Raw genomic sequence first — 21,246 nt, 5'->3', positions numbered from 1 at the left:
ATGAGCATATACAGGGGAAGGAAGTCCCCCTCAGTCACAGTCATAGGGAAGGGGAGTAAGGGGAAAATGGGAGGGAGGAAGGAATGGGAGGATACAAGGGAGGGGATAACCATTGAGATGTAATATGAATAAATTAATAAAAATTTTTTAAAAAAGATGTTCTTATAATTTAGATTGAATCCAGTTATATTTAGCCTACAATTTATTACTTTATGCCAAAATTTTAAGACTGTATTTAAAACTCACATAATATCTACTTCCTAAAACTAAAGCAACCCATTTTCTAAATCACATAAAATAAAATGTAGCTGGGCGGTGATGGCGCACACCTTTAATCCTAGCACTATGGAGGCAGAGACAGGTCTGTGTGTTCTAGGACAGCCTGGTCTAAAAAGCAAGTCCAGGACAGCCAAGGCTACACAGAGAAACCCTGACTTGAAAAGCCAAAAATAAAAAGAAAGAAAATGGGTGACTAAACAAAGATTTGTTGTTGTTTTTGTTGTTGTTGTTGTTTGAGACGGGGTTTAAGAGCACTGAATGCTCGTTCAGAGGACCCGGATACAATTCCCAGCACCCACATGGCAACTTACAACTGTCTGTGATTCCAGTTCCAAGGGATCTGACACCCTCACACAGACGTAATATGCAGGCAAAACACCAATCAGTGCTCTAAAAATAAAGAAAATATGGTTGTGGCAGAATTTGGTAGCATGGGTATTTCATCCTAGGACCAGAAGGCTGAAGCAGGCAGATCTCAAGAAATTCAAGCTAGCCTTGAAACCGTTTCAAAGGGAGAAAGAAAGTACTGCAAAAGGTGACTTTCAGTTAATAGCACTCTTTCCAGAGGACTTAAGGTAAGATTTCAGGACTCAGCTGCTCACAACCCCTTGTAACTCCAGTTCTCCGGGATCTGATGCCCCCCCCCCCCTTCAGGCCTCTGAGGCCGTCTGCACATAGGTAGTGAAGTGTCCATGCACTCAGGCACACACATATACTCATAGAATAATAAATATATTTGTTATTAAAAGGAAATATGGCCTGTATTAGTATTGTGAGCAAAGGTTTAATAAGTGGGAAAATAGGAATTTTAGGCAACCAAGGAAATTGGAAATATCAAACTGGGAATTTTAGTAGAAGTTTCCAAATGGAAAATGGGGTGTAGGAGAAGAGGAAGGGAGAACCTGGGAGCCCAAGTGAAGAAAATCTGACCCAGAAGCCCGTGAGATAGTACAGTGATGAAAGACCTGATGACCGGAATTTGATGCCTGGAACCCACATGGTAAACGAGAAACTGACTCCTGTGACTTCTCTTCCCTCCACAAGCATATTGTGGTACACATGCATTCATAAACGTACACATGGAAAATATAAAATGTTAAAGAAAGAAAATCTGATTACATCTTTATCAGCCATTTTGTAACAGTAACAGAAGTCTAAAATCCTTTGTAGAGTCGTTAATTTTACTAAAATCCAGGCACACAATATTTTAAATTATAGCTTTGTGAAAGAATTTCTATGAAAAGACACCTCAAAGGAATTGGACAATTTTATTACACGCTATTATAAACCTTATCTGGTTTCTATCTTGACTTTCAGCAGGTTTTGTTTTCAGACAGGCTACCAGGAGTCCTGGTTTATCTCTAACTGACTGTGTGTCTGAGGCCCCTTGAATGCCTCTGGGTCCTCCTCCCCACCTAACAAGTGCTGGGATTACAGGTGTGTTCCCCCATGCGTTTTCCTTTTCCGTTTTGTTTTGTCTCTGTTTGGTTTTTCTGTTCAGCTTTTTAGAGAAGATCTTACTCTATAGACTTGACTCAAACGTGCAGTGACCCTCAGTCTTTACCTCCCCTGCGCTGGCGCTGGGATTAGATGAGTTAGCCACCGTACTTCAGCCACCCAAGCACTGCACCTCCTACTTTCTCATGAGGTTGTAAAATGACATCCTAAAAAAAAAAAAAAAAAAAAAAAAAATGTGAATGCTGTAGTTTTCTCTTACTATACTTCAGCTCACAAGCTTATCCAAGGAGGACTGATAGCTAAGGGTGGAGTTTCTGCTTTTCTAACCCATACTGGAATGTGAGCAAAGTCCTTAGGCGTCTGAAAGGTATAGCACCCAAAAGATAACAGGTGTTTTACTGCAAAGCAAACTCCAGCTCATGCCTTCACAAAGCCTGTTGTCAGAAAAAATAAGCAACATACTTGCACAGTACTGTTACCATCTCTTGCTTTTCTGGATGAAGACAGATTATGAGAATTTAATACTGGTTGCAGGTTATTGGTACATAGCCCAGCACTGGAGAGGTGGGGGCAGGGGAGAGGATCTTGAGTTTGAAGCCACATTGAGTACACTGAGTTCCTGACCAACCTGAGCTACATGGTAACCCCCTGTCCCATCTCAAAAAGTGGAAACATAAATGTAAAAGGAAGATTAACCCCATTTGTGGATTTTAATAGCAGACACACACACACACACATATATATGATTGTGATGTAAAGATAAAAATTGCAGCTATTTATTAAACCTGTAATAAATTTATTGCTACATACTAGCCTACACTCTGTTTAATTTTGCTCAATGTTTGTATTATTGTTTATTAAAACAGTTAAATATCCAAAATAATTTGTAAATTGTGATATACTCCTGAAGTAAACTACCAACTCTGCTGGATTTTTGTTGTTTTTGTTTTTTGTTTTTCATTTTTCGAGATAGGGTTTCTCTGTGTATCCTTGGCTGCCTGGACTCTTGATTTGTAGACCGGGAGATCCACCGGCCTCTGCTGGGATTGCAGGCCTGCCACCGCACCTGGTTCCCTGCTGGACTCTTAATCTTACATTCTAGCTTTCAAAACTGAGAAAAGGAATTTCTGTCCTTTAAGCCACCTGTGGTATTTTGTATTGTAAACCATAGCACTTTCCTCAAGATACAGACATCTTCTGCTCTTACCAACTTACTATCTCCCATAGTTCAATATACTGCTTTTCAAAGGTTTTCTTGGAGACGTATCAGCAGCTAGAGGCTCAGCAGGTAAGCCTGCTACCTGAATTCAATACTGGGATCCCACAAGGTTACAGAAGAGAAGCAATTCCTATGTGATGTTCAAGCCTCTACACAGGCATGGAGTGTGCACTTACATACACACACACACACACACACACACACACGTTAATATTTGTTTTTACACAGTCTCTCTTTGTAGCCCTGCCTAGCCTCAGTTAGCTTGCCTCTGCTTGGATTAAAGGCATACACTACCATGTTCAACATAGTTGGGTTGGTTTGTTTTTTAAGATTTATTCATTTATTATTTATATAATGTTCTGCCTGCATATGTGCCTGCATGCCAGAAAAGGACACCAGATCTCATTATAGATGGTGTGACACGGGGAACCAAACTCAAGACCTTTGGAAGAACAGACAGTGCTCTTAACCTCTGAGCCATCTCTCCAGCCCCACCTCCAGCCCCCGCCCAACATAGTTTTAACATTTTATCTTGTATTTATGGAAAGGAGGGGAAAGCTATTTATTTATTGAGACAAGATCTCTATCTAGCCCTAGCTGTTCTAGAGCTTGTTATGTAAAATAGGATGACTTTGAACTCACAGAGGTCTGCTACTTTTGCTTTCCAAGTGTCAGGATTAGAGGAGTGCATCACTATGCTTGGAATGTCTTCTCTCCTGTGGTGTAGTATTATGGACTCAAAAACAGGAACCATGGTTTTTAAATTTGTCTTCCTCTCATAGTACTCAAAACAGTATACTTGCTTATCTTTTCTGTTACATGGTTTTTGTTCTGAGTGTTTAGAAATTGAAGTAGTAAAATTGCATTAGTAATTAATAGTGTTGGGTAAAAGTGTGGCTTTGTAATCGCCTGTACTGAAGGTTATGTATTTTCTCAAACATAGAGCGAAACATCTCCCCACTTACTACCATTTCTCCTCACTGCAGCCTCCTGGCAAGGCCATTTAGAGAGATGGCTCAGAGGTTAAGAGCACTGACTGTACTTCCAAAGGTCAGGAGTTCAATTCCCAGCAACCACATGGTGGCTCACAACCATTCATAATGAGATCTGGTGCCCTAAAAAGCTTGGGAGTGGTGCTGATCTCTCTAAGTCCGAGTCCAGTCTGGTCTACAAGGTTAGTCCAGGACAGCCAAGGCTACACAGAGAAACTGTGTCTTGAAAAATCAAAAGAATAAAAAACATTTTTAAACAAAAGAATTTTAACTGCTTACCAAACTACACACTAGTGTCACATGGCTACTCTCCAGAACCCTCTGTAGTTGAGCTGATACACCCAGTGGTGAAGGCTTACTCTCCTTGGGACCAAGGGTTTCATTCATACAAAGTCTGCTTAGCTGTAGGAAGACAGTGACTGCTCTTCAGGACATTACTGATTATTATGACAAAGGAAACCCATAAAAGCTTTAAAAAAGAAACCTGCCCATAATGGTATCTCAACTGAGCATCTCAGGAACATAGAAGTTACTCAGCTTCCGGGTGTCCAGAGGAAAACATGCCAGGTTCTTCTGCAAGGTTGGCCCTGCCAAAGAGACAGCTCAACATTCATGGATTCTAAAATGAATATGAATATGTGGAAAAATATCTTCAATGACTTTCTTCTCTAAATCTAGTCTGGTTGCCTTGTGATTTTCTGCAACGAGTAATGGCCATTTTATTCTTACTCATTCAAACTTACATTCACATCTGCAAGATTACAGCACAGGTTGAGTTGAATAGGATTTTTTTCAGCTGTGGTGTTTATATTGAGGTAGGCCATGCCACCTCCTCATTACATCATAATGAGGTAAATATCCATTTCCAGACTTTATCTCTAATAAAATATCCTGAGGTTTACCTCTGGAGTCTGAGAAATAATTGTCTTATCTGCTTTCTGTGCTTGCATGATTGAGGATCCCAAGAATAATGTATATGTCTTAGGTAAAATACTCAGTTAAAAGACCTGTATACACAGTGGGGTTAGAATCTTGTTAGTCTCAAAAAACAAAACAAACAAACAAAAAATATTGGTTTTTTTAAAAAATCAATTTATTCAGATTAAAACTCAATTGTTATCCCATTACTTGTATCCTCCCATTCCTCCCTCCCTCCTGCTTTCACCCTATCCCCTTCCCCTAGGTCTATGACTGAGAGGGACCTCCTCCCCCACTGTATGGTCCCTCTCATGTGGTGGAGAATTGGGGCTTTCTACCTCTGAATTTTGGAGCTGTTTCAACTTTCCTTGGTGGCTGACTTAGCACTTTCTCTTTTAATTTCAGATTTCAGCTCAGTTACTTATGGCTTCCCCTAAAATTGCTTCCCTCTCTTGGGGACAGATGAAAGTGCAAGGCTCTACCTTAACCTATAAGGATTGCAAAGTGTGGCCAGGAGGCAGTCGGGCTTGGGATTGGAGAGAAACAGGAACTGAGGTAAGACTCTAGCGGTGAGATTGGTTGGCATTGCAGGAGGCTGGTCTAGTAACTTCCAACCTCAACAGGCAAGTTATTCTCTCTCCCTGTTCCCTGCGAAATGTATCCATCACTATTAAACTTACCCATCTGAAGTGTAAGACTGAAGAGATGGCTCAGCAGTTAAAGAGACTGGCTACTCTTCCAGAGGACTTGGATTCAATCTCCAGCACTCACATAGCAGCTCACTACCATTTGTAACTTCAGTTTCAGGGTGTCTAACACTCTTCTAGCCTCTTCCCGCATTAGCCTTGTACATGGTACACAGACATGCATGTAGGCAAAACACCCATACACACAAAATAAACTACACATGTAATATAATGGGCCCGAAATTCAATTCATATGCATAGGTTAGTACAGTTACTATTATTAGCCCCCATAAGAACCCCTGCAACCCTGAGCACACAGTGCTGCTTTCTCTATCTCGCATCTCCAGCTCCTGGAAAACACTAATTGTTTTTTTGTAATCTTGAGAAGTGATGCTTTATTAAATTCCACAGTTGGTTTTTTCCCATTTGTTTGTTTATTTATTTATGGTTTTGGTTTGGTTTTTTTCGAGACAGGGTTTCTCTGTGTAGCTTTGGCTGTACTGGACTCACTTTGTAGACCAAGTTGCCCTCGAACTCATCAATCTGCCTGCCTCTGCCTCCAGAGTGCTAGGATTAAAGGCGTGTGCCACCATACCCAGCAAATTCCACAGTTTTAAATAAATATGTTTTGGAAAAAAAACCCCAGAATTTAGCCAGTTTTCATCTTTTTTGAAAATTTATTTTTCATTATGTATACAGTTCTGTGCCTGCATGTATGTCTGTCTGCCTATCAGAAGAGGGCATTAGTCAGATGATATTATAGATGGTTGTGAGCCACCATGTGGTTGCTGGGAATTGAACTCAGGACCTCTGAGCCATCTCTCTAGCCCCTGTCTTCTCTCTCTCTCTCTCTCTCTCTCTCTCTCTCTCTCTCTCTTTCTCTCTTATGTATTACATCTGACCACAGTTGTCCCTCCCTGCAGCCTCTCCCTCCCATCTTCCCTCTCCTTCAGATCTACACCCCCTCCACCTCCCCTCAGAGAAAAGTAGGCCTCCCCGGGACATCAACCAGGGACATCAACCAAACACGCATAACAAACTACAGTAAAGCCAAGCACAAACCATCATCACATCAAGGCTGCACAAGGCAACCCTTTAGGAGGAAAAGGGTCCTACTAGAAGGCAAAGGGTCAAGCAAAGACCCTGATCACACTGTCAGGACTCCCCCGAGAGTATCAAGCTACTCAGTCGTAACATATATGCAGAGGACTTAGATCAGACCCCTACAGGCTCCCTCATCTCTGAGTTCCATTGAGTCCTGGGCAGTTGATCCTGTGGGCTGTGTTCTCCTCGTGTGTCCCAATCCCTCTGACTCCTCTACTCCTTCATCTCCCTCCTCAGCGGAACTCTCTGAGCTCCACCTAATATTTTGTTGTCAGGAATTTAGCCCTTAGGGAGCAAAATTCTAGGCCAGATCAGCCACTTGCTTTGAGGTGCGAGGGGGACATTGCAAGTTCTTGATGTGTGGGTCTTACAGATGCAGGATTTAGACTTGGCATCCTTTGCTTCTGAATCTTACGCACTACCCTATAGGACATCCCGTTCCAGAGAATGCTGATCAAGCATGCAGCAGAAGGCCATTTCAACCTCCCCTTATTAGTGGGACCAAAGGAAGATTGTCCCAAGTGAAACTCAGGGCTTCTGTGGCCCAAGGCTAGAATGTGGAAGTTTCACCAGGCTGTGGCAGAAAAACAGCCAGTTAGAGATCAGTCAGGAGGCTGTTCATTCAGGCAAGGACAGTGAGAACACAACTCAGACAGTATCTGCAGGGCATAGATTCCAACAATCCTTTGACCTTCCCTTACAGAGCCTACTTTTATCACTTGTAGCCAGCTAATTGTACTCCTAGCCACTGACAAGCCTTTAATTTTGGTTGAAGGGAATGGTTTTTTGATAGTTTAATCTAAGCATATTTCCTTTTCAATTTGATTATAAAATCCTCTTGTTTAGTTGCTATAACGGGTAGTAGGCAAGACACTGTTCTACAATTAATAGCTTTTGCTCGAGAAAAAACAGTGAGCTTTACAACCCTGGGCTGTGTCATAAAAGTCTCTTAATAAAGAATGGAATCATGCTCAATGAGAGTCTTGGTAGTTGCCTCAAGGAACTGGAAGCATAGAGGAGCTGAGGGCAGGCTGATGATGCCGTAGTAACAGTGTGATGCTCCAATTCCAGATTCCACACGAAGCTGAGAGTAATTACCCCCAATGCCTGGATCCCTAGGCCCCTGCTGTTATCTTTTATTGCTCAATACAGGACACTGTGGGCCTGCAGGATAGTAACAACAGCAGCTGAATTCATCACACGTGTTCCACTGATCCACTGACTCTGATGGGACAACTCTAGTCTGAGTCTCCAGACGATTATAGTTTTGCACTCCTTACACCCCTGCACTATGTTTCTATGTAGTCAGTTTCTAGTAGTCAGTGTGATAGTTCCAGCAATAAGACAGTGTGAGCCCTATGAGTTTAGGATTCATGGCTCTACTCAAAACAGTTTGTTAAATAAAATAATTGCACAGGTATTTGCATAAGTGCATTTATTTAAGGAAAGATGAAGCTCTTCAACCCCGATCTATGATTCTATTAAACACTTGCTGTGGTCATAGCTCCAGGAAAAAAAAAGGGGGTGGGGGGGGGGAATTCTCTAAATCCTATTTGTTAAATTCAGGGTGGATCTAGGACTGATCACAGAATATGGGACTAAAAAGAACATCAGATCCAATTATTTTATTGTCATCATAGAGCTGGAGTGATGACTCAATGACTACGAGCCCTGGCTGCTCTTCCAGAAGACTCAGGTTCAGTTCCCAGCATCCACATGGCAGTTCATGGAGTTATAGACAGTAACTCCATGCCGGGGGAATCAGACAACCTCACACAGACATACATGCAGGCAAAACACCAATGCACATTAAAAAAATGAATGAATCACTTAAATTTATAAAACAAAATAGTTGTAATCATGTGAATATGTCTTTTTTTAAATTTTGCCCTTTAAAATGTTTAAGTAATTTTAAAACATTACAACCTGGGTCTGAAGAGATGTCTCAGAGGTTAAGAGCATTTGTTTCTCATCCTGAGGACCTGGTTTTGAGTCCCAGCATCCACATCCTGTCTCATAACTGTCTGTAACTAATTCCTTTTCTAGGATGATATGACACCCCTTTCTGGCTTCAACAGACACTAGGTATGCACATGGTACACAGATATTTATATAAGCAAAGCACCTACACATAAAAATTCATAAACATTTGTAAAGCATAAATAATTTTTAATTTAATTTTTTTGTGTGTGCCAGTGTTTTGCCTACATGTATTTCCATGTACCACTTGCACACAGTGTCCACAGATACCAGAAGAGAGTATAGGATGTCCTGGGACTAGAGTTATAGACAGTTGTGAGCCACCATGTAGGTGCATAGACTTAAAACTGGGTTCTCTGGAAGACAAGTGCAGCTTGTTTGTTTGGAGACAGGTTCTCACTATGTAGCTCTGGCTGTCCTGCAACTCACTTTTGTTGGCCAGGCTGGTCTCAAACTCACAGAGATCCATCCGCCTCTACATCCTGAGTGCTGGGGTTAAAGGTGTGCGCACTACTACGCCCAGACTACGAGAGTGCTCTTAATCATCGGAGCTATCTCTCCAGCCCACAAGCTTAAATATTTTTTAAGAAAACAATCTAATTCTCTAAATTTCTTGTGCCTTTTATAGAAAACAAAGAAACTGGAGATAGTCTTCAGAGTCTCTCAGCTCTGTATTCTGTCCCAAGATAAAGATTTATCTTTTATTTTGTGACTGGTGTTCTCTTCCATAGTTAAAAGGCAATGATTAAAATCAGGAATCTAACAAATACCATTGTCTCATAAACAGGCCTTTTTTCAGTTTAGCTGTCCAGGCCTGTTCACATGTGCACCATTAAACTGTTCCTTCTTGCTGATGACTACAGTCCATGGGCCAACCTGTAACAAATCAGTTTATTAACCAGCTGATGATCGTTTATGTTGTTTTCATCTATAGGCCACTGTGAATGAAAGCACTATGAACACTACATGAAAGCTTTTGTGTGAGGCCAGGTGCGGTGGCACACATCTTTAATCCCAGCATTTGGGTGGCAGAGGCAGGCAGATCTTTGTGAGTTCCAGGCCAGCCTGGTCCACAGAGTGAGCCCTAGGACAGCCAGAGCTACATAGTGATTCCCTGTCTTGGGAAGAAAAAAATTATGTAAACATGAGTTTTCATTTGAAGATTTTAAGATAAACACTTAAGAGGTATGATTGCACTTTTTTTTTTTTTTTTGGTTTTTCGAGACAGGGTTTCTCTGTGTAGCCTTGGTCATCCTGGACTCACTTTGTAGACCAGGCTGGCCTCGAACTCACAGCGATCCGCCTGCCTCTGCCTCCCGAGTGATGATTGCACTTTTAACCACTGACTCATCTCTACAACCCATAGGTTTTGTTTTTCACTTTTAATTAAGTATTTTTTAAATACTTTATTCTGTCTTCTCTGTCTTAGACTTTTAGCTCTCCAGTGGAAGAAGAGGAGAGAGATGGAAAGAGAATTTCCTATGAAATGGGACTTATATATAGGCCAGTTACTGGGCATAACACAATTTATTTATTATGGTTTTTTGTTTGTTTGTTTCTGTTTTTTCAAGACAGGATTTCTCTGTGTAACCCTGGCTGTCCTGGACTTGCTTTTGTAGACCCTGCTGCCTTCAAGCTCACAGCTGTCTGCCTGCCTCTTCCCTCGAGTGCTGAGATTACAAGCATGCAGTACACCCTCTTAACCGCTGAGACATTCCCTGGCCCCTGAACTTGCTTGCTAACCCTGCTTGTCATCCCACTGAAAGTGCCTGCTGGCCGCTGTGACACAACACAGCATAGCCAGAGGCAGAAGGGTCAGGAGTTTAAAGATAGACTGTCGACTGAGTCTGATGCCAGTGTGAGCTGCAGCAGCTCTGCCTGAAATAGAGATGGGGGAAGAGAAAAGAGATCCTCTGTGTTTCTCACTAGACTTGGAACTCCTTGGACACAGCACTGCATCTGTTTTGTTATTCCCATGCTCATGATCTGAGACTGTGCTTAGCAGAGAGTAAATCTCAATAGACATCTCGAGAAAGAACCCCATATGAATGTCTATTGTAGAGGCTGGAGCGATGGCTCAGTAGCTGAACATCTGCTGCTCTTCCAGAGGACCTGGGGTTTAGTTTCCAGCACTCCCATGACAGTTCACAACTGCCTGTGACTACCGTGGATCAAATACCTTCTTCTGGCCTTGGTGGCCACCAGGCACACACATGCTGTGCTTCCACGCATGATGGCAAAAGATGAATACACTTAAAATAAAAAATTCTCAAGCAGTCTATTGTGAAGAAAGACTAGTGCCTTTCTGCTTTCTCCCCATACCCAGCATTCTCCTGGGGTGCAGCCTGCAGATGTAAAGGAAGTTGCCGAGAGGGGTGTGCAGACTCTTGTGATTGGCAGAGGCATGAGTGAGGCCTTGAAGGTAGGTTCTGGTGTCTACAGCATCCCTGAGAACAGGCACTTACCTCTTGGACCTTAGCTTTGATCGGTATTTCCTTCATTAGTTCACCTCTAAACATCATGTCTCTCGTTTTGCTGAGCAGTAAGTGGCCCCGGATGAGTAAGACTGTGTACACTGCTCCACTTTGTAGTATTGGGCTCTCCAAGTCTATGTGCCCAACCCTGATTGTGTTGTTTCAGCTATTTCTCACCAATACCTCAATTCCAGAATTTCTCAGGTTCTTCAGTTACCAAGTCACAGTCATGTGTGGGTCAACAGTGGGGATTCACTCTGAGCCGTGCCTTGTCATGTGACTTTGTCCCTGTGTGAACCTCATAGTGTACGCGTGCACAGCCGAATGCCACTTGGCGATGTACTCTGATAGAACCCCAGTACACATGAGGTCCATTTTTGGCTGAAAAAGCCATTAAATAAGTACATAACTATAGTTGGTCTTTGAATTTTTGGGCCTCTTGCCCCTACAAGCTGAATGCTAAGTGTACAGGCATGCACTGTCACAGTTCACGCATGCTAGGGATTAACTCAGGGCTCCACGCATGCGAGGCAAACACTCTACCAACTGAGCTCCAGCTACGGTTCCATATCATTTTTATTTTATGTTTGACTGGATCTTCTTTTGTATCCCTGACTGTCCTGGATCTTGACTGTGGTCCTCCTGCCTTTACTTTCCAAGTGCTGAATGTAGAAGCATCGGCCACTGTGCCCAGCTCACTACTTTACATTTTGATAGTTTATTTTATAGTATTTCTTTTTCTTTCTTTTCAAGTTATATCTTTGCTGCTTTCAGAAAATACATTTATATTTCATTTCATTTGTAGAAATAATATCTGCTTATTGTAAAACATTCAAGAGTCATCTCAGCTTCAGAGTGGTAACTCAGTTGATGAAGTGCTTGCCTTGCAAACACAGTGACCTGTGTTCAGTTCTCCAGAATCCAGGCAAAGGATTAAGCAGCCCAAAAGAGACGGCTCAACAGTGAAGAGCACTTGGGGAGGACCCACCCAATGGCTCGCACCCACCTCTAACCCCAGCTCCAGGGATATAATACCCTCTTCTGCTCTCCACGGACACTAGGTACAAATGTACTGTGTAGACATACATACTGGCAAAAACCCCATACACACAAAATAAAATTTTAAAATATTTGTGACTTTAAAAAGATTTATTGATTTCTATTTTATGTGTAGTTGTTTTACCTGCATGATCATCTTTGCACTATGTTTGTGCCTGGTGCCTATGGAGGCCAAAAGGAGCAGATGCCTGCAACTGGAGTCACAGTTGTGAGCTACCATGTGGGTAGTGGGAATCGAACCTGGTTCCAACAGGTGCTCTTAATTGCTCAGCCTTGTGTGCCTTATTTATCTCAGTCCTCAGTGCCTAGAACAGTGTCTGAGCTGTAGAAAATACTTAAAATATATAAGTGTAGTTATAGAGATGATATTCCTCTTTTGGTTTGTTTGTTTTGTCTTGTTTGTTTTGTTTTTCAAGACAGGGTTTCTCTGTGTAGCGTTGACTGTCCTAGACTCACTTTGTAGACCAGGCTGGCCTTGAACTCACAGAGATCTGCCTGCCTCTGCCTCCTGAGTGCTGGGATTAAAGGCATGCGCCACCACTCCCAACTGGTTTGTTTGTTTTAGGTGTTGTTTTTCAGTTTTCCTTTTGTTTTGTTTGTTTGTTTTAGTTTGTTTTTTCAAGACAGGATAACAGAGCTTTTCAACACAGATTCTCTGTGTAACACAGCCCTGGCTGTCCTGTAGCTCCCTCTGTAGACCAGGCTGGCTTCAACCTTACAGAGATCCACCTGCCTCTGCCTTCCAAGTACTGGGATTAAAAGTGTGTGCCACGGGCTGGAGGGATGGCTCAGCACCGCCTGCTGTTCTAAGGGTCCTGAGTTCAATTCCCAGCAACCACATGGTGGCTCACAATCATCTATAATGTAACCTGGTGCCCTCTTCTGGCTTGCAGGTAAAACAAGCAGACAACACTGTATACATAATAATATAATCTTAAAAATATATATAAAAAGTGTGTGCCACCACTATCCAGTTTTGTTTGTTTTTTGAGACAAGGTCTCATTTTGTATCCCTGGCTGTCCTGCAACTCACTATGTACACTAGGCTTGCCTCAAACTCACAGAGATTATTTGGCCTACATGTATGTCTGTGTACCAGTTGCATTCAGTGTCCATAGTAAAACACCATACACATAAAATAATAAATTAAATCTAAAAAATTAGTGTACAAAGCCAAACAAGATAACTTCAGATAATAAATACTGTTAACAAAATGGTGCATTGGGGGAGAGAGGCTGATTCTGATTGGTCCACAAAGGCCACTCTGAGAAGACATTTGAGTTGCAGAGTATGCACAGTGTCAATGACATTCATACAATCTGATATACATCTTGTTAGCCCCACCTTAGTGGAAAGTGGAGGGTTTGACACTTTTAAAAAGCTGGTGGAAGGTCTTTTGGTTTGGCACATGGGAAAGTTCAGCTTTAGACTTAAGTTGGACTGACTGATCAAACTTTAACAATTTTATGCGGAATGGAATATGCACCATGCCAAAAATTTTCTTTCCTTCTTTCTTTTTTTCTTTCTCTTTTCTTTTCTTTCTTTCTTTCTTTCTTTTCAGGACAGGGTTTTTCTGTGTGGCCATGACTGTCCTGGACCAACTTTGTAGACCAGGCTGGCCTTGAACTCACAGCAATCTGCCTGCCTCTGCCTCCTGAGTGCTGGGATTAAAGGCTTGTGCCACCACCGCCTGGCTGCCAGACATTTTTTATTCCTTAACTCGGTTTTCATAACAACCCTGTGAGCTTGATTTATAAACATAGGAATGAATGCTAGATTGAGTCCTTACTCAGAATTACAGTGCTGGAAGAGCTTCAGTCCAAGGTTGACTCAAAAATACTGCACATCCCCTTCACTGTGGCTAAAGTGTGGGTGTAGTGAGACTTGAGAAGTTGACAGTGGTCTGTGTTTCCCACCCTGGTACTGGGGAGTGAACACAGGGCCTCATGCATGCTCATACACTCTGAGCCACTGCAGGATAATGCCAGCTCCACAGAGGCTTTTCTGAAACTCACTGGGGCTCCCTGCCAATCTTTGGAATGGTGACACACTAGATGATTGAGAAGTGACAGGTGTTCTTTCTAATTCTGTAAAGCACATTTGCCTTATTTCAGGAAAAGAAGTTCCGGGGCCCCTCTCCCCCTTCTTATTCATCTCTTCTTCTTTCCAGGTGCCTCCATCCACTGTGGAGTACCTGGAGAAGCAGGGCATTGATGTGCGGGTCCTCCAGACAGAGCAGGCAGTGAAGGAGTACAATGCTCTGGTTGCCCAAGGGGTAAGGGTGGGAGGCGTTTTCCACTCCACCTGCTGATGGGCCCACAGAGGAAAATAAATCACTGAACAACCACCCCTTGGTTCTCTGTCTTACCAGTCTCCACACCAGCCTCCACTGTGTATTTTGAAGACACGTTCATGTTCCTGGGGAGACTGATGGCAGCTAAGGTGAAGTTCTTGCCCTTCAGGTTGCTTAAGCCAGAAAGCGATATCTCCTGAAGTTTAGTAATGTACTATGTATTAGGTTCAAAGGATGAGAATCCTCATACAAAATTAAAGGCCAAAGAAAAAGTTGAGAGCATTAAAGACCTCACCACAGTTTGGAACCTTTAACCATTAATCCAATTTTTGGAGAGCTGTGAGGGCAGTGGGAGATGAGGGATTTGAACAGGATCTTCCAGGAACTTGCTAGGTAGACAAGGCTGGCCTCAAACTCACAGAAATCCTTCTCAAAAAAATAAATAAAACAAAACAAAAGATCTTGCCAGAGGCCTTAATCTTGTGTCAAGTTGACATAGCCAGCACATATGTTTAGATGTTTTGTCTGTATGTATGTTTGGGTATCATGTATGTGAGAGGCCAGAAGAAAATGTCAGATCCTGTAGAACTGGCGTTACAGATGGCTGTGAGCTACCACATGAGTGCTAGGGTTCCACTCAGCTCCTCTGGAAGAGTGGCTAGTGCTCTTAACCTCTGAGCTGTCTGTCCAGCTCCTATTTTTATCCCCATTTTAAAGAACCATAAAAGCTGAGTATAGTGGCACATAGCTGTACTCCGAGCATTCCAGAACCAGGGGCACAGGGTTTGATCTTGAGCCAAGTTAGGCTACATGATGACTTCCAGGCCATCTGGAGTACAGAAAAAGACCCTGTTTCAAAATAACAGCATGGGGAGGTGGGAGTGGGGAGAAGGGTTTTGAGTGCAGGCTTTGTTGTCTGATAGCCTTGGTCTTGAAGTCAGTTCACTGCCAGTCACTGGGAGGCCTTTATTTAATCCCTGAGCTTCACTGTTGCATCTGTCAGATAGTACCTGTACCACTGTAGGCGTTACAAGAGATAATTCACACTAGCTCTTAGCTCATTGCCTGGCGTGTGGTAAGGACTCAATAAACCAGAGGTACCATTGTCGTCATCACTCCATTAGAGGAGCCAAGGTAACCCAGCGAGCTTCATTTTATGGTTATTACATAGCATCTTACTACTTTACAAAGGTACAGAGTGTCGGAGCCCAAAAGAACTATCATTTATTCAGCCTTTATCTCTCTTGCTCACTTACTGTCTGTGTACTAAATTTCTTAGGATCAGTTGTTGCTGGATCCTAGGAGTCTGGAGAGCTGCAACTTACAGTTCTTAAAGACATATGGAAAAGCCAAGCAGGGCAATGCACAATTATAATCCAGTGGTGTGGAGATGAGGCAGGAGAGTGACCCCAAATTTCTCGCCAGTCTGGTCTGCATAGCAGGTTATAGGTCATCCACAGTTACATAGTAACACACACATACACACGCGCGCGCACACACACACACACCCTCTGCCTCTGCCAAGAATGTTACATGGAAGAAACAAACAACCCTATAATAGTTACAAGATTAATTTAATTTGACCAGGATGGGAAGAAAACTAGGAAGGATACCACCAAGGAGGTGACACTTAGCTGAGTCTTTGGAGATGGCTCAGCACTTAAGAAGACTGGCTGCTTCCAGAGGACCCAGAGCTGAGTTCCAGCACCCACCTGCCCACATGGTGGCTCACAGCAGTCTGTAAGTCCAGTCCCAGGGGACCTGGCACCCTCTTCTGGCCTCCATGGCCACTGCACACATATGGTACGCAGATACACATATAGGCAAAACACTTACACACATAATAAATAAATGAAAAAAAAAAAAAAAGACTTAAATGCCCATCAGCTCACTTGAACTAGAAATTTACCAGGTACTGTATTTACTGCATCTATTACTACATAAAATCACTGTACCCTAGCTGATGTTAAAGCATGTTAAAGCATGAGCCTTAAGAGGCTGATTTCTGCCCCCCAAGCTGCATGGGTGGCACAGTTAGGCATCTTTTAATTTTTTATTTACAAGCAAACATTTTAATGCAGAAAATAATGATAATTTACAAATAAATCACAGTGGGCACCTATACCAGCACCCCCTAGGAACTGTAAGGCCAGAGGGGAATGAGTGCTTAACACCTTCAGTATCTGCACACGTCCAGGCAACTGTGTACTGGCTTTAAGGTGCCTGGGACCTACCCCGTGCCTTCCACTGGTCACTCCCAAGTGGGAAGAACTGGGTTGAGTTCCGAACAGATGGTAGAGATGGACAGATGGTAGGAAGAGAAGCAGGAGACTGCTGCTGGCTCTTGTACCAGTCACCTGACCCAAGGCCATGCCACCTCTGGGAGATCTGACCATTCCCGCTCCTCTGCAAGGGCCTAACAGAAGCACTGCAGCATCAGGAAGAAGGAAGCTGAGGCAGAGGTGGCTGGGTGGCAGCTGCTTTGGAGAAGTTAGCAGCCTCACATAAGGCAGCTGCTGGTGGATGCCTCCACCTGGCCTCTGACTGCAGCCAATCCATACATTAGAGAGTAACTTAAGATGTGGCTACCTCAGAAAAGACAACTAGAGTAAACTTGGAGATACTGTTTGACCTTCACCCACAAAGTGGCTTTGTTTTCATCTCTGTCAGGCAGTACACTTTTTAGTGCCCCGGAGGTCTCTGAGAGCAAGCTCCCCAAGAACTTGACACCCAGGATAGATCTGGGAGGTCCTCCTTGGTGCCCTTGTCAGATGACTGACCAGATCTTTCTAGCTTTATACCCTTCGCTTATAAAGGCAGTCCATGTAGCTTTGAGGGATCTTTGGTAATGTAATCCCCACCTTACCCCACCCCTGCCATTAATTTGACTCCAGTGGGTCCTGAATCAGGTACGGTTGTTACTGCATTACAGTCTGCATTGTCCCTACATTATTAAAAAGAAATAACTCCTTTGAGTGAAAACTCCTTTGAGAAGTATCTGGCAGTTTGGTCATTAAACTTCATAAAAAAGCTGCTATGCTGGTCTATATGGCCAGTGCTACACACAGGAGCTGGAGGGAAGCTATTCTCCTGTGAAGTTCTACTTAGTCTTGTACATTAATCTTTTAAGTCCTTTGATTCAGTTTGTAGGAAGCTCAGCCCTCAATTTATTCTAGCCTGAGTGGTTCCTAAGACAGGAATCAGCCATGTGTTACATACCGGTTCTTCAGCTCAGTCACATGAATTCCAAATGTCTTCAGAAGTTTGAACTCAGGGTTTGTTCTGATGGGCATGTCATGACTCTTTCCTTGCCTGCCATATGCTAGGAGCTGGGCTAGAGGCACACCACCACGAACATTTCTTGTCAGCAGAAAAAGTATGGAGCGAGATGTTGAAAAATAAGTACTCTCATATTTCACAGAACCAGACATTTCTGAGCACAAGGAATGCCAAAAGTTGAGCCTACCTCCTCAGATAATTGAATTGCTCAGGAACAGGCTTGTCAGGATTTGTCAACCTCTGTCTAAACTCCCCCAGCATGGCAAATTCCACAGATCCTAGTACAGGCCATTCAATGTCCTGCTACCGAAGTCGGAGCCCGCCCATTAATGTATATCCACTTCGCACAGAAAAAGCGCAGCTGGACCTTTAAGAAAAGTGCAAGTGCTAGCCTGGGCTCTGAGGAAGCACACCATCCCTCAAAGCCTGTTCCCACCTATAACGGACGGTGGCTGGGAGGAAATTTTCAGATTTCTTATTTTAGCCCAGTGTGATGGCACATGCCTGTAATTCCAGCACTCAGGGAAGCAGAGGCAGCTAGATCTCTGTGAGTGCGAGGCCAGTTCAAGTTCTACAAAGCAAGTCCAGGTCAGCCAAGGCTACACAGAGAAACTGTCTTGAAAAACATTGTGTGTGCCCCTGCCTGGGTAAGTGTATTCCAGTGCCTGTGGGGCCAGAAGGCCTTCCAGACTCCTTGGAGCTACAAGTGCTCTGTGCCACCCCACATAACTGGAACACGTTTCACCACTGAGCCACCACTCCAGGCCTAGTAGGATTTTAAAGAATGGTACCATATCTGAAGAGTATCCAGCATATTCTTCCATTAGATTTTCAAGTTACACAATAATATAACTTTCAGTTCAGTTAGCAGCCATGAGTCTTAATGTTTTTGTTTTTACTGGCTGTTCTAGAACTATGTAGACCAGGCTGACCTTTAACTCAAAGAGATCTACCTGCCTCTGCCTCCTGAGTGCTAAGAATACAGGTCTGTGCTCCCATGGCTGGTCTAAAATGTTTTTCTTTTGCTTAGTAACCCATTCCCATAATAATGACATTAATCCAAACCTGAGGCAAGGCTGTACCACCCATTATGAGGCCTACTTCAAACAGCACTGCCTTATGGATATGGTTCTTACAGGTGAACTTTAGGGGACACACAAACCAGAGTGCCCACATACTTCCTCTATATGGAATGAATAGTTTGGGCCTTTGGACTCCTTTCAGATTTGAATGAATGCAGGCTTGACTGTTAACAGCACAGTTTTCAAGCCATGACTTAGTCTCTAAGCCTTATATGGATGCCATTAAGCTTAAATGGCAAGGTAGAGCACACAGCCCAGGCCAGCTACCCAGTTAATCTCACTGCAGCCCCGACTTATCCCACCCACCTGAACCTCTCATGCAGCTCCAGTGCCGCAGATGCCGCCGCACATGATTTCTTTGTTACACTGGGAGCCATCTTCCCATAACACTGCTTGCTTTCTCAAAATATGGCTCTTGGGCCTTTATTAAAAACAAATAGATTCTGAGGATAATGGCAGGCAGGATCAAGCATTTATCTCAGGATGGAATGACTTATTGTCCTGTTACTCTGTCATTTCTTGGCCTATCCATTGCCTGATTAGAAAATGGGTCTTTCAGGAAGACAACACGTGTCCAACGTCCTTCCGAATCTCTCAGGAAAAATATGCAGCTGAGAAAATGACTTTGGAGTTGGCTTTGGTAAACAAACTGTTACTTCAAGAAAGAAGTCTGTGGCTTGAATATCCAGGACTTTGGCTATGCCTTGAAAACCAAACCATCTGTTTTACATCTACCTCAGAATTAAGCATGTGTTATTGTTGCTGTGGATTTCTCTCCCCGCCTCCCCACCCATGGATTATTTTTAAGGAGCAGAAACTAGAACATCTAGGTGTTTTCTCAACTTTATTAATGGGAATGGAGGAAATAAACCAGAAGAGTTCTGTTTTCAATGAGGAAATGACTGATCCAGTGGATGATATGAAACGAGACTGTACAGTTTACATGTTCTTCATGCCCACACACACACACACACACACACACACACACACACACACACCTCCAGGTGAAGCTCCAGGTCTATTCACTGGTGCCTAGATCATGGCTGCAGGCTAGCGTCTTGCAGGCTTGGGCATTATGTAAACTTTGACAGGCTTACTGAAGGGGATGGTGCCCTCAATGCTGGTTTCCACCTGTGGTGACATCTCACCTCCCTCCATCCATGGAGACTTTGGAATTCGTGCACCAGAGTTATAGGCCAGCAATAGCCTCACTTCCACCTGGCATGGTTCTGGAAAAACGGAAACAAAAATTAAGAAACCTTTTATCACTGGGTAACTTGTAGAGATTCACATGAAACTGCAAGTAAAGCACCATCAAAGTTGGGCTACACAGCTGGGTAAGGTAACACACATCTTTAATCCCAACACCTGGGGCAGACGCAGGCAAATCCCTCTGTGAGTTCAAGGCCAGCCTGACCTACAAAGTGAGTTCCAGGATATCCAGAGCTACTTAGTGAGACAACGATGTCTCAAAAAACAAAATATGGACTTTTCCTATGTCTGCATCCTTCCTTCCATTTACTCTCAAACACAGTAACAGTTTTCCAGCTGAATCCTGTGAGGCTGAGGCTGAGTCTGCAGATGCTTCTCTGCCCGCCGCCGACTCCTTGGCTATGTCTGGGTTTCCTGTAGCTCAGAGCCACAGCTATTGAGCCCACCTGAGAGAAACCTGAGAGGGCCACAGCGGCTGTGGGCCTTTGCTCATAAGACAGGCAGTTCAATGTTAGCAGTCTGGGCTGTGTGCATCTTGGACTTGACATTTTAGTGAAGAGGAAAGCCTCAAGATAGAAAAGAGTTCTGACAAAAATCTGTCACCAATGGAAAGGAACATGTTTCACAGACCTAAAATATCAGGATCCTTTCTTTCATTACATTACACTGCATATCTAGTATCTATCTGTGGCAGGCCTAGTGAGTAAACAAACTCCCTTATGAGTTGCTGGCTGTTTCGGTTGAGTTGCAATGGAGTATAGAACATGCTCTAATTGAGTCTAAACGCACTGGGTGTAGGAAGGCTCCAGAATAGAATACCCACTCTGTGCCAAGCACAAAACCCCAGGAGTTCTTTTTCCTGCCACACCATGAAGAACAGATTGTCATGATCTTGAAAAAAGTCCAGGAGTTTAGATAGTTCTAACTGGCTGCCCAAATCCACTCTGTGAGAAACTGAGCTCAGTTCGTAATCTTTTCCATTAACCGTGTGGCTTCCACACGAAAGAGACGGAAAGGACTTCATGAGGACCTACCAGCAAGTGCAAGGCGCACAACAGAACAAGCTCCGGTATGCTCCCTGCTTTGGTGCAAGAGTTAAAAGATTAGTCTCCAGCTAAAAAGTCCAGAGGACAAGAGGCAGCAGGATGGGTCAAAACCAAACAGGACAAAGGCTCCAGGACTCTTAGTGGCTCTCCAACTCTATTTCTGCT

General features: G+C 43.4%; 2 protein-coding genes across 6 annotated transcripts in view; one reads left to right on the top strand and one right to left on the bottom strand.

The window, feature by feature from the left end:
* Positions 1–14,487, top strand: part of Aamdc (adipogenesis associated Mth938 domain containing) — a 44,429-nt gene extending 29,942 nt beyond the window's left edge. Inside the window, exons 1-4 of one of the 5 annotated variants that reach the window (XM_051148970.1) lie at positions 1,597–1,716; positions 5,272–5,421; positions 10,963–11,058; positions 14,340–14,487. In XM_051148970.1, the coding sequence (XP_051004927.1) occupies positions 5,290–5,421; positions 10,963–11,058; positions 14,340–14,480 (369 nt within the window). In that variant the 5' untranslated portion in view covers positions 1,597–1,716; positions 5,272–5,289 and the 3' untranslated portion in view covers positions 14,481–14,487. Of the gene's footprint in view, positions 1–1,595; positions 1,717–5,271; positions 5,422–10,962; positions 11,059–14,339 lie in introns of those variants that run through there. The other 4 variants (XM_051148973.1, XM_051148971.1, XM_051148972.1 and 1 more) reach the window with 4 other exon arrangements.
* A 5,314-nt stretch (positions 14,488–19,801) lies between these two features.
* Ints4 (integrator complex subunit 4) overlaps positions 19,802–21,246 on the bottom strand; it is a 65,264-nt gene continuing 63,819 nt past the window's right edge. Inside the window, exon 23 of the mRNA XM_051148977.1 lies at positions 19,802–20,052. Within this exon, the coding sequence (XP_051004934.1) occupies positions 19,874–20,052 (179 nt within the window). The 3' untranslated portion in view covers positions 19,802–19,873. The remainder of the gene's footprint in view (positions 20,053–21,246) is intronic.

The sequence above is a fragment of the Acomys russatus genome, chromosome 7 (genome assembly GCF_903995435.1).
Source record: "Acomys russatus chromosome 7, mAcoRus1.1, whole genome shotgun sequence".
NCBI classification, from domain to species: domain Eukaryota; kingdom Metazoa; phylum Chordata; class Mammalia; order Rodentia; family Muridae; genus Acomys; species Acomys russatus.
Note: the sequence above shows the minus strand (reverse complement) of the source record. Positions and strands in the feature narration are given on the sequence as shown.